This window comes from Danio rerio, chromosome 24 (assembly GCF_052040795.2).
Source record: "Danio rerio strain M-AB ecotype USA chromosome 24, GRCz13ab, whole genome shotgun sequence".
NCBI classification, from domain to species: domain Eukaryota; kingdom Metazoa; phylum Chordata; class Actinopteri; order Cypriniformes; family Danionidae; genus Danio; species Danio rerio.
Genome location: NC_141044.1, coordinates 25,370,028 through 25,383,492, shown reverse-complemented (window position 1 = coordinate 25,383,492; position 13,465 = coordinate 25,370,028). Strand labels below are relative to the sequence as shown.

At 33.4% G+C, this 13,465-nt stretch overlaps 1 protein-coding gene across 9 annotated transcripts in view; it reads left to right on the top strand.

Moving 5' to 3' along the window:
• ctnnd2a (catenin (cadherin-associated protein), delta 2a) overlaps positions 1-13,465 on the top strand; it is a 640,689-nt gene that overhangs the window by 447,271 nt on the left and 179,953 nt on the right. For all 9 annotated transcript variants that reach the window (XM_087309485.1, XM_087309483.1, XM_087309489.1 and 6 more), the window contains one exon: positions 6,355-6,487. In XM_087309485.1, coding sequence (XP_087165611.1) covers positions 6,355-6,487 — 133 coding nt within the window. The remainder of the gene's footprint in view (positions 1-6,354; positions 6,488-13,465) is intronic.

Genomic DNA, 13,465 nt, shown 5'->3' with positions numbered 1-13,465 from the left:
ACGCTGAAAGGACTATGTCTCTTGGCTGGCCTGGGAATGCCTCAGGATTCCCCCGGAGGAGCTGAAGGATGTGTCAGGGGAGAGGGAAGTCTGGGGTTCTCTCCTAAGACTGCTGCCCCAGCGACTCGGCCCCAGAAAAGTGGATGAGAATGAATGAATGAATGAATGAATGAATGAATGAACGAATGAATGAATGTCATCTGCATAACAGCCATGGCCATAATGACTAATGGGTCCTTAACTACGATGTACTTACATCAAATAAATACAATGTACTTACTGTGTTCATAATGTATTGCAGAACACTTCTGGTGCTCTTGAGATAGGATATGGGCCGGGTTAGGGACAAGTTTGGTGGTATTGGTAGGTTTAAGGGTAAATTAATTAAACCAAATCAATTTTAATGGAATTAAAGATGGAATTACAAAAATGAATGACTTATGTATTTACATGCATTACACAACATAAAATAAGCTTAAACATGTCTTTAAATAAAAGATTTAAAACAACAATGGCAAATGTCTTCAAATAAAAGAATCTTAAAATCATAATAATGTGTTTAAAATTAAATCTTAAAAAATGTCTTAAAATAAAAGATTCAAAAAGCATCTTAAAATAAAAGATTTTAATTTTTTTTTTAAAAAGCATTGAATGTCTTAAAATAAAAGATTATGAAAAAACATACAAAAATAGTAAAAATGTATTCCTATCTTCCAACATAACACATTAGTAATTTCAGTGTAAGTATAAATTTGTTAAGGCCATTGAAAATAAAGTGGGACAGACTAATGTTACATTAAGGCAGCAACCCCGAAAACAGAACCCTGAGATATATGGTGTGAAACCAAAGCAGTAGAGGCCTAAGACTGGTGGATAGTGATGTAACATTGACAAGCAGACAAGCTAGAAGTAAACCAAGATAGGGCAGTGTTAGAAACACCAAAAGAAGCGAGTTGTGAGATAAGAATGTCGTGAGAGACTATGTCAAATGCTGAGAAAAGATCTAAACGAATGTACAAGCTAACAGAACCAGAGACCCGTGATGCAATATCTTTGAATCAGTCATTATTTAAATTGACTGACAACCACCACGGGGCAAAGTTAGACAAAATATAGGGTATAATATTTAAATATAATGTCAAAATATCACATAAACATGTATTTAAATATATATTATACCTTTATTATTCATACAGTATGTACACCTTTGGGTTTTATATAAGCAGATGCTTGGTTGTAGGCTACATGTGAAGCCTGTGTGTGAGTGTGATGTGAAAATATATTGCAAGATATAGTATATAATGTTGGTTTAGGCAAAATATAGCATATAATATTTAAATATAATGTCAAAATCCCACGTAAACATGAATTTCTTACATTATTATTCATGCAGTATGTACACCATTGGGTTTTATATAAGCGGATGCTTGGTTGTCTGTGCTTGTAGGCTACATGAAAAGCCTGAGTGTGAGTGTGATGTGAAAATATTTTACAAATATATGGCATATAATGTTGGTTTAGGTAAAATATACCATATAATATTTAAATATAATGTCAAAATCTCATGTAAACACTGAATTATTACATTATTATTCATGCAGTGTACACTTTTGGGTTTTATACAAGCGTTTGATTGGATGTCTGTGATTGTACATGTGAAGCCTGTGTGGGAGTGTGATGTGAAAATATATCACAAAGTATAGCATATAATGTTGGTTTAGGCAAAATATAGCATATAATATTTTAATATAATGTCAATATATCACATAAACATGGATTTCTTCCATTATTATTCATACAGTATGTACACCTTTGGGTTTTATATAAGCAGATGCTTGGTTGTCTGTGGTTGTGCATGTGAAGTCTGTGTGTGAGTGTGATGTGAACTCAAAACGCATGACGCTTGTGAAGATCTGGATCTTTGTAGCTATAGTGACTGTTCTGTATGTGTGTATATATGCTGTTTGTGCATAAGCGGGGTTGTATGATCATGTGTTGAATGACTGCGCTATATCTGATCTTTCCTCGCACGTACACACACATAGAAAACTTCTTTCTTCTGCCCCAGTTCTGTCATGCTGCCTGTGAAGTTCCTGCACATCGATGGGGGAAAAGGAAAAGAAACTATTCTGATGGTGTCAACTGGCCCCATTTTACAGCGTTTAGCACAGTGCCTGTGAAACCTGTTTCCCCACCACTCCGTACGGCACAAGAGTGGCATTTCATTTGAACTGAGAATCGCGAGTTTTAATTAATTAAAAAGCACAATGCTTATCTTATCAGCTGATGGTTTTCTTTTTGATTACGGGCCGGTGAGTGGGAAGACTGATTCTCAAGAGGAACAGGTCCCAAACTGCAAGCAGACTGATGCTTATCGCTCTGTTTGCGAGCCAGGAGAGAGCATCTGCCTTCAAGCAGTGCCGGCCCTCAGGTTAAGGGCTTTAGACACCAACAACCCTCCAAATTCCTCCTGTGGTTCTTCTTATCGCCAACAAATACAATCTTGCAGAGATAAAAAGCATTTGTTTAGAGCCTGTGTTTATCAAAAGCTGCCATACTTTGGGATGGACTCTTGAGATTAAAAATATTTAGCTTCTATTCTATTCAAAAACAAAGAAATGACCATGAAAGGTGTGTAGTGGTTGTGTTTATTAACTAACAAGATATAAACTAGGTTTCCCATTTAAAAGCAACATTGCTAAGGTTTCCAAGACCTTACTGGGGTTGCTAGGGTGTTTGGTGGTTGCTAAATGGTAAGCTAAGTCTTTCAGAAAATCAAGGTCAAGTTTGTTTTGTTTTTTCCAACTTTTGATACTTTTATTATATAAATTTATATAATCTATGCATGCACGAACGTAAAACGACCAATTTAATCTAAAGCTTACACACATAAATAAATAGACCTTTAACTTATAAATAATATCGTATGTGATAACTTATACATAAATACATGTGACCAATTTTAACCACTTTAATACATTTGACCAATTTAAACTGTCAAAATAATGTGTATCATTTATAATGTTAATGTATGCTTTTCTAGATATACATTTTTAAGCATTTAATATTTATTACATAATAACATTCGATTATTAAGTATATATCCAACATATGTCTGTTTGCTTTTAATAATGTTTAATATTGTTAAATGTTTCCTCTGAACTTTAATGAAAAAGTGCAGAATCTTATTGGTTCTTGATAAAATTTTCTGACTATTCTGGTTTCTGAAGGTAAATAATTATCGTTCAAGGTTTCTTTAGATAAAGGGTGCCCAAACTTTTTCCTATAAAAAGCCAAAAAGCACACTAGATTAGCTACAGTAGGTGAGAGTTCAATGTGGCTATTACCGCCGTGGCATATACCGCTGCCACTTTAAATTGGCAAGAACGTGTTTTTTATGACCTCAGTTTGTGAATATGCTGGAAGGGGGCACAAAGGGACGGGATGCGAACGGACAGAAATAGCCTATACAGCAGCTGTAAATATGCCACTGTACTTATAAATAAAGATGAAACGATAAAACAAAGCATTATAATTCATTCATTAATCATTAAAATTTGTTAAAACGCTTTATTATCACTGTAAATTTGATAAGTGCAATAAGGATTCATTTTGGAAAGTAGAATTGAAGAAATAAAAGACAACTAAAGTGAAAGCACAAACATTCAGAACAAATAAGAAGGCCTAAATAAGTAAAAATAAATCAATAAAGCTGTCTTTTAGTCTAAATATAGATTTATTTTGATAGGACTACGGTCATTAAATAAGCTTTTTCATTTATGTTTTCATTTACGTTTTATTTACATTTTCATTGTTGATTATATTTTACTATTTCATTTTATGTCTGAATTATTGTACATAATAATAAACAAATAATGAAATATAAATTAACAATGAAAATAGGCCTTAATAATTATTTATTTAAAGACATTGCAGCGAAACACTGAGAAACGGTCCGGTGCATGGTCTAAAGAGCTTAAGTTGAATGCTGCTTCATCAAAAGCATAAAAATAAATTGACCTACCTCAAGCAGATCAGTAAAAGTGTAATAAAAACTATTTTGCCGCAGGACAAAAATTAAGTCTTGCAAGTGTATTTTTATTAATTTAGTTTCAGTTCAGTTTTTTTTGAAATGTCAAATGTTCTCCTTGAAAGTATTTTATGTTAATAAATTATGTTACGGTCCCTAACTTAAATAAGACTCGTGACCAAAAGACAACGTAACATAATAAACAACGGCCAAAGTTCTCCAGCTAAATTATTTATTAATATAACATAACCAACAAAACAATTCAAATTGACAAGAGATGGGGAGCCCAACAACAAAATAAAGAACAACCAAACAAACCTAAAGCAGGTTGGAGCTCCCCACTCCAAACAAATATCAAAAGGAAAGCATAAAGGAGAACACAACAATAAAGCCGTCAAAGACTGTGGTGACGTGGAGGAATGAGGACGTGGAGGAAAAGTAATTGTTGTTTTGATTTGTTTTTTACTTGTAGTAATGGCTCAGTATCTTTTGTACTTGAATTTTAATTTCAGTCACCTTGCATGTGAAATATAATGTGCGCATAACCGCGTAAAAAGAAGAAAAAGCTGTCTGTCAAAAGTTAGAGCTAATTCATCAAAATTAGCAATATTAAAATACAGCATGTATCTTAATGCAGGCAGAGTGTGAACAAACTCAGGGTAAGGCTAAGATATGCGCTTGCCTTTTAATGCATTTAAAAAGATTTGCTGTGAACCAAGAAGTTTTAGCCAAAGTTTTTTCTGATTCGCTTAGATTAAAGCATTTATTATTTAGCTTCGTTTTCTCTCTGTATTGTGGCTGTGCGTGCACTGTCAGCTAAATGCATTTCTAAAATAAATCTTAAAAGCAACTAGGCTGCGCGCTTATTTTTGTCCTTCAAATATAATATATCTACAGAGGTTATAAAAAATGATACAGAGTTAAACAATACAGTTTGAAAAGGGTTTTAAAACCATAGAGCAATATCTGGCAGAGAAGGGATTTTATTTTACTTTATTTTATTTATTAAAGTTATTATTTCTGTGACTTGAATATAACCATGTATGAGATAATTACTAACCTGTCGTCTGAAATATTAAAATAATAAAATATCCTATTATTTTATTCTTGGCTAGAGGTTGATTAATTTGACTGATGTCCTAGGTGATTAGACCTTTACTTCTCTTGACTGAGCATGAGTTTATTGCATGCAGTGCTGGATTTTGGTACCACAAAAACTCGCTCTGATCTGATCTTTACCAACAGCATCACATCACATAAGGTACACATACAGAACCGTCTATTTAGTATTGTGAAAATGCAAAGCTGAAAATCTGTGGCTAAAGCGCCACCCAGCGGTCAAAAGCTGATGGCGCACCAACTACCGCTGCCCACGCAGTATGAACGGCGGCAAAAGAAAGAAATTGAAGTAGTGACATCTGTATGGGCTGAATATGTACCAAATCGTATATATTAAATTTGCCTTGGGTAATTTTCTAATTTATTCAGTAATGTTTAAAAATAACTAGAAAATTATTTATAAATTACAAATAATATAATTATAATTATAGTTAGAAATAAAAAAGTATTAAATCATATTGACTAACGCAGTATCATTTTTATATGTTGTATTGAAATGACACAAGTTCAATGCTGCATACACAAGTCAAGCTTATACTCATTTGCTCACAGATGTCTGCAGATGTCTGCAGTTTGCTGACAGTATTTACATTTTAAAGTCTGATTCCTTTACAATATTTAATTGAATCGTTTAATCTCAGTTGCCTTTTTGTAGCTCAGTAATAAAACAAAGAAACAAAGGTTTACGTTAAATTCGAAATGATGATCTCTGTCAAGGGCATTCGCCCCAATCACCTTCCCATCATTCTCCCTCTCTTTTTTGATGGGATGGCAGGCCAAATCAAAGGTTGGCATGGGCCAACTTTGTCCTGTGGGCTCTACTTTGGGCTTCTCTGCTTTAGATCATCAAAAACCCAAAACCCTTTAAGTACAACCAATCTTTTTGTCAAACTTCTCTACCATCAATAAAAAAGATCGAATCAAGTAGTTCTTACCCAGAGAAACATACACACTCAGGCATTCACAATTGTAAACTCCTACCACCTCTTCAAACCCACTGTATCAGAGGAAATAACAGAATAATGGAAACCATTTTCCCTGTAACATTTCCTGGAAGGGCATTTATTTCACTTTAACCTCTGTGAGTTAGAGATGTTCGCGGTAATGGTGCACGTCTGGCAGTGTACAATGTATAAGTCAGATTTCATAGCATACTGTAAAACACAAGTGTGAAACTCTTTCTCATATTCTCTCTTTTTCCACAGGGAGTTCGGCTGGAGAGATCCTGAATTACCTGAAGTCATTCAGATGCTGCAGCACCAGTTTCCCTCAGTTCAATCCAATGCGGCAGCATATTTGCAACATCTATGCTTCGGAGACAACAAGATTAAAGCTGAGGTAAATACAACATTATATATGGCTGGTCTCGCACTTGCTGTTAAAGGGGGAGTTTGGCCAAAAACAAAAAAAAAAAAGAAATCTGGTTTTTGCTTGGATTGTTTACAGAGACTGTGAATTTAATGTTATAATGTTGTAAATAATGCTCAAAATCTTGCACAGATTGACTCTTTGCTTTATAAGATTATGAGACCTCAGTGTATCAGCAGGACCAAATAATATTAGGATTGTTTTACACACACAAAAAAAGATTATTTACTTACCGTTAAAAAATAAGTAAACACATTGATTAATTTTTATTATTATGCACAGTTATAAAAGTGAATAGTTAATTCATAATTGCACAAGTAAATAATTGGCCACACTTTGTTTTAATGTAGATTTCACACTATTAACAACCTATTAACTACAAGTTAGACTTTTATATTTGATCAATAAACTAATAATTAGTTGCTTATTAATAGTTAGTAAAGTAGTAGTTGGGTTAAGGTATTGGGTAGGATTAGGGATGTAAACAAAAATCACACTTTATAAGTGCTAAAAAACTAATGATATCCTAAAAGCAGGTAATAAGACAGTAATAAGTTTGAATAGTTATATAAAATAAAGTGTGACCAAATAATTGTTCACACTTTATTTTAATCAATGGGTTTAATCCTTTTTTTTCAAATAAAGTCAAATATTCTCATTTTACATTTGAGTATATATTTTTAAATCCTTAATTGCAGTTACAAGTTGTATTAGTCTATTAGCTGCACAGATTTGACAAATCACAACAGAACACAGTTTCAGCTAGATTTTTTAATTTAAAGGTTCAAGAACCCCCCACACCCCCCACGAGTACTTTTTAGAGATTTTACCAGATTTATGTGTGATTAGCATCAGTTAAGGCAACATTAGCACATGTCAGCTTTATTTGTGGGGAACACTAGATCATTTTGTCAGTATTTAACCATCAAGGGTCGTATGTGTTTGTTTTCATGATCCACAAGGTTTGTTGCATGTTTTTTCCTACAACACTTTCAGGGTTGATACAGCAAAACTGTTGGTTTGCAGCAAGCATTTTTGTCAGGAGAGCTGTACGAGAATTGGTGAATGACGGACTTTTGTCTTTTATCCATTGAGTTTGTTACCATTCAGACACATCACCTATCCATGCACATGTTTAAAATTCGTCGGATTATCGGCAGGATTGATGGTTGAAATACATAGGGCAAGAGACCTTCTGCACTGCTCCATTGTGTTTGCATTTAGACCCGGGGATTGAGGAGGGAAGTCCTCCTCATTCTCAGGGCATTAAATTACTTACTGTTTATTTCTTTGCTTTTTAACTTTGTAAAATATAATATCATGGGTCTCTTCATGGTTTGTGTCTCATTTTGTTTGCTCCCCTCTTATACCCTTGCTCTGGCAGCCATGCCCACTCCTCCCTCAGCTTACGGCACTTAGCGCCCATCATGAAGCATTTTTGAAAAAATTTTGAGGTATACTTAAACTGAAAGAGGGGTTTCATGGCTCTTTAATGCCGAAGAAGAAACAATCATGGACTGTATAAAAGTGAGTACATTAATGGTAAATCTTTTCTTTAATCATCAGTACTTGTACTTGCTCATAAATGTACATTTGTTGATGATGCAAAGCACAATTTGTACAAAAAGGCTTAAATTTTGTTTGGAATTGTTGGAAACATTTTCAACAAAGTCCACATGAAAACAAAATTTATAATGTTTATTTTTTAACACGCACTGTTAGTCTTAAGGTGAGCCATTTATATGTCCAATTTAATTCCATGAAAATAAACTTATTGTTTTGATAATATTAAATCTCTAATTATAATCTGCTCTGGAATGGTCCTTCTCTAATGATATCAGTTTGACGACTTGAGTGGAACATGCTTGCCATGCCCCTTTATCCATTACAGTTTGCTTTAAATAAAAGATGAGAGGTGGAACACAAAAATAAAATCCCGCCCTGTACTCATTTTTTAGTATCAGTTATGAATACATAATCATGCTGAAGTAAAAGTCTGTCGCAGCATCCAGTTCACACAAACATTAAAGAAAATTAATGCAATGTATTTTCAGGAGACATAGGTACTTTATGCAACACAGGCTTATTGTGAAAATCTACCCCAGCATGCATTTCTGGGAAGAGCGAAACATGTAGCCAGAGCTAGTATGGCTGCATTTTGTCTTTAACAATATGGGGTGGTATAACACCTCCTAAGGCTTCTGTTTCTTTTCCTGCATCAGCTAACCGCTTACCTCCATATGGACAACTTTTCCTGCTAGCAGCTAACCGCTTACATCCATGTGGATGGCTTTTACGTGGTAAGCAGTTTGCAGAGAAGAGTTGACCGCGATGACTGGTTTCAAGTCAACCAAAAAAGTGTATCCGAAAGCAGGTACAAGAAAAGGCAAAAAAATAAAATAAACAAGCAGGGCGAGAATGTTATAAAATGATTATAAGATTATAAAATGTAAAAATCAGGTGGCCTCGAGGGCTTTTTTTGTTTAGGATTTGAGATCGGTTAGGTGTAGTGAAGGGGGTGGGTGGGGAGATCAGTCAGTTGTCCAGTCAGTCAGTAAATCAGTCAGTCGACAGCATCCACTGGTGGATTTACAAGAGAAGAGCAAAAATTTGAGATCTGAAGCAGCCTCTGATGGATTCGCGAAAACAAAAACTGCAAAAACCATATCTCCTAGGATGTATTTCTTGCTCTCCAGAAGTGTATACAGGGATACGATTTAATAATGAGCCTGGGTTGACTTTATAAATCATGACAGTTTATCTGAATTATCTTCTTTAATGTTCAACTGAAGAAAAAATTTGTTAATAGCCTGACGGTGCATAAATTAACAACAAATTTTATTTTGGGGTGAATAATCCTTTTAATGATCAGTACATGTAGTTGCTTACTGAAGCACATTTGTGGACGATGCAAAGTGAAATCTGTTCGGAAAGCATTTTTCTAAAAGGTAATTAGGCTTGGAAGAGTCTACCATCTGCCATGGGATCTTAATGTTGGACTTTTCCATTTTCTGGTGGAAAAAAAATGGGATATTAAAAGTGTACGTTCCCTTGGGGAATAGTCTTGTTGTGAAATACTTACCCTAAAGATTTTTATTTTTAACTGTTGTTGCACGCAGTTAATTCCTGCATGTACAGTCGACAAATAATTCACCCCTTTATTGAAATTTGATGGCAGGTCTCTGATGGTACATTCCCAAGCAGTGAGTTTTTCGAATTATAAAGAGCGCCTTGGATTGCACCAGTAATTAAGCACTAATAGCACAGCCAAACAATGCACGGAAAGCTGCGTATTGACAGCCATTCTCCACACAGCAGCTCTATAATTGTATCCCAGAGGCTTAAGACAGACTTGGAGGATGAGGAAATTAAATTTGGAGAATAAATCTGCAGGAACAACACAGCAACAGAGGGCGAGACGAGCTAGCCGACAAACTTTTAAATGATATTTAATGAAAAAAAACACAAACAGTAAGAGCCAAATTAGTTTATCCAGCATGTGCTCCATGTGCTCAGATTTTTATGCATCCGAAAAATGTCTTATTTACTGAAAAAAGACGCTGAATGAATCCTTCTGTTTTCTTTTATCCACCTCTTTATCAGTTTCCCCACACTCTGAAATGAACTTGCTTTTATGTTGACCTCATAAAGAGATATGTTGGATCTTAGCTTGATTGATTAGATTTGGTTCTATATATTCCACTGCTTTATGTTGTGCATGCTTTTAAAATGAACATTTCAACCTGTTTTCTAGTTACAAATGATTAAAAGTTGCATCTGTAAAAGAAACTAACTATTGTTCCAAAATCATAATGAGAGGCATTATGAAAATATGTTTTAAGATCTTAAAAGTATACTTTTTTATGGTTTAAATTTTTTTGTTATTAATTTTAAGAGTATTGTGACTGAATGTTTATTTATTTTACATTAATATTATATATTAACCACATAATACAATTATTGTACATAAATTAGTTATTTATTCAGTTATATACATGATTTAATATGAATAATTTAATGAAAATTAAATAAAACATTTCGTTATAATAATAATAATAATAATAAATACTCTCTTTTATATTCTATGAATTAAAGTTTGATTAGACTAAACAAGAAATGTGACATTACAAAAATGTATTTATTTTGCACTTCATTAAGCATTTAGCATTGTTTTTCCTCCCTCCAGTCCATGACCCAATCATTGATGCGTTTCCCAAACAAAAAAACATAACTCACGACTGGACTACCATAGTACGATGCATCATTTGGGAAAAGAACAATGTAATGACAAATTTTTCCCAAAATCATAGTTGCTTTGTTGTAGATCCATCGTTTGAACCACGTTAGTTATAACTTAAAACGTCTTTAATGATGCTCCAAGCAGTGTGGAGTAACTATTTCTTTAAAGAAAAAAAAAAATTATGCTAGTTATATTTTTAAAATAAATGAATGAATATATTGATTTACATGCACACATTAAAAAAAAATCTAATATTAGGTTAGTTTTGGTTTAAACATGTACTTTTTTCCATATTATTTGAAATATATGTAAACAGCACAAATGTTTCACTATGTTTCCTTTACAAATATTATAAATATTGCATATTCTATTCTAAAACATGAAACACAAATTCTAGTCTCATATATAAATCATATAAATCATTAATGATAGCAGCTTACAGTAGGCTATTTAGTGAGAAATAAAAAATAAAAAAAATTCTACATAATAATAATAATTATTTTTATTATTATTACTATTAGTAGTAGTAGTAGTAGTAGTAATAGTATTATTAATAATTATTGTTATTATTATTATTAGTAGTAGTAGTAGTTATATTTTTAATTATGATTTTTATTATAACATTAGTATTAATTTGTTAGGGCGAAGCAGTGGTGCAGTAGGTAGTGCTGTCGCCTCACAGCAAGAAGGTCACTGGGTCGCTGGTTCGAACCTTGGCTCAGTTGACGTTTCTGTGTGAAGTTTGCATGTTCTCCCTGCGTTCGCGTGGACCTCTGGGTACCTCCGGGTACTCCGGTTTCCCCCACAGTCCAAAGACATGGGGTACAGGTGAATTGGGTAGGCTAAATTATCCGTAGTGTATGAGTGTGTGTGTTTGTGTGTGTATGTTTCCCAGAGCTGGGTTGCGGCTGGAAGGGCATCCGCTGCATAAAAATGTGCTGAATAAGTTTAGCTGTGGTGACCCCGGATTAATAAAGGGACTAAGCCGACAAGAAAATAAATGCATGATACTAATTTATTAATATTATTATGTATTATATGATATTATATAGTATGCTATATATTATTACTTTATTATTATTATTATTATTATTATTATTATTATTATTATTATTATTATTATTATTATTATTATTATAATTATTATTATTATTATTACGTAGAATATTATTTATTCATTTATTCATTCATTTATTTATTTATTTATTTGAAAAACTTTACTATTACATCTTTGACACATTCACACCACTAAAGAAATGTTCTAACCAATAGGTCCATGTCATATTCAATAGGCTACAGACACAATTCTTAATAAATAACCTTCTATAAATTTAAACTATTCACGTATTGTATGCTATATATTTTGTTTTTTTACAACTTTGGTGACGTTACATATATTCCACTTTTAAATAATAGGTCACTTGTAGCTTTTGTCATGAGCCCTGGCTGCGTTCAAAATGGCATAAATGTTTTCCTAGTGCACTACAAAGGCAATGCAATTGTCAACATAAAGATCACTAAAATTGAACTGTAAAAACGCTTTGAAACCAAATGACGAGATGACCTAAATGTTTTTTCTAGTTGCTTCTAACTACAGCTCTAGAGTTGTACAAGTTTGCAATGCAGTTTGCGTATGCAGTTTGTGACCTTAGTTTGCTAACGATAGTTTTCAGAAAATGCACCCCAGAACACATATGTGGCCATTTGGGTCATGAACCACCAGTTGTAAATCACAAATATTTTCCATCCCACAACCACCATAGCAGAGGTCTCTAGAAAGTTGATTGTTTATCATTCACTACATTATGCATCGCATTCTCTTGCATGCATTGGTGAGATGCATTTTATTTTAGTAAACTCTTCATATAATGAGTTTTCCAGTAGGGGTACTTCAGACTCATTCTCAGCTAGATTTGGTCTCATATTCAAGGGTTTTGGACTCTGATGCCCAGTCCATAAGCAGTCATCTTTACATCTAATTCACTCTGGAGAGGGACTGGACTTCCAAATTCACTTTTACACAGTATATGAATAAATGATATTTCAGGAAGCAATGTGTATGTGATGTGATGCGGTGTGTGTGGTGGCTTGGTAAAGTACAGTAGTACAGCTAATTAAATGTGACAGTTTTGCAGCAGATGGTGGTGAAGCCAAGTTATTTCTCCCCTGCCATTGTTTTTTTTTTTCTTTTTCTTCAGCATACATACAGTAAATGCTTTCACATTATTGAATGTATTGTGAAAAATGACACCAGTGGGCCGCTCAACTCAAAAATACATTCTTCCATGTTCCACAGAAGAAAGAAAGAGGCTTGGAATGAAATTAAAGGGTGACAGAATTTTATTTTGGGGTGAACTATGCCTTAAAAACTTTAAGGGATTTTAATTAGTGGTGGACATTATAAGTATGTTTTTAAATCACACTTAAATATTATTCATTTAAATATTACAACTCATGAAATTAATCTTTAGTCTTTACTCTTAACACTTCCATTACAAAGTAAAACACTTAGAATGTTTTGTTTCGGTTTATTTGTATGATTTTGATTCACTAAAGGGTCAGAGTTCAGAAATGTGACTACTTCTGTCGCTGATTTATTTATTTATTTATTTGTGCTTAACATTCAGCAACAGTGTTTTCATTTTTTGTAGTTTGATTTGCTAAAAATAACACATGATGCTTTGTTGGAATTATTTGATCATAGTTCA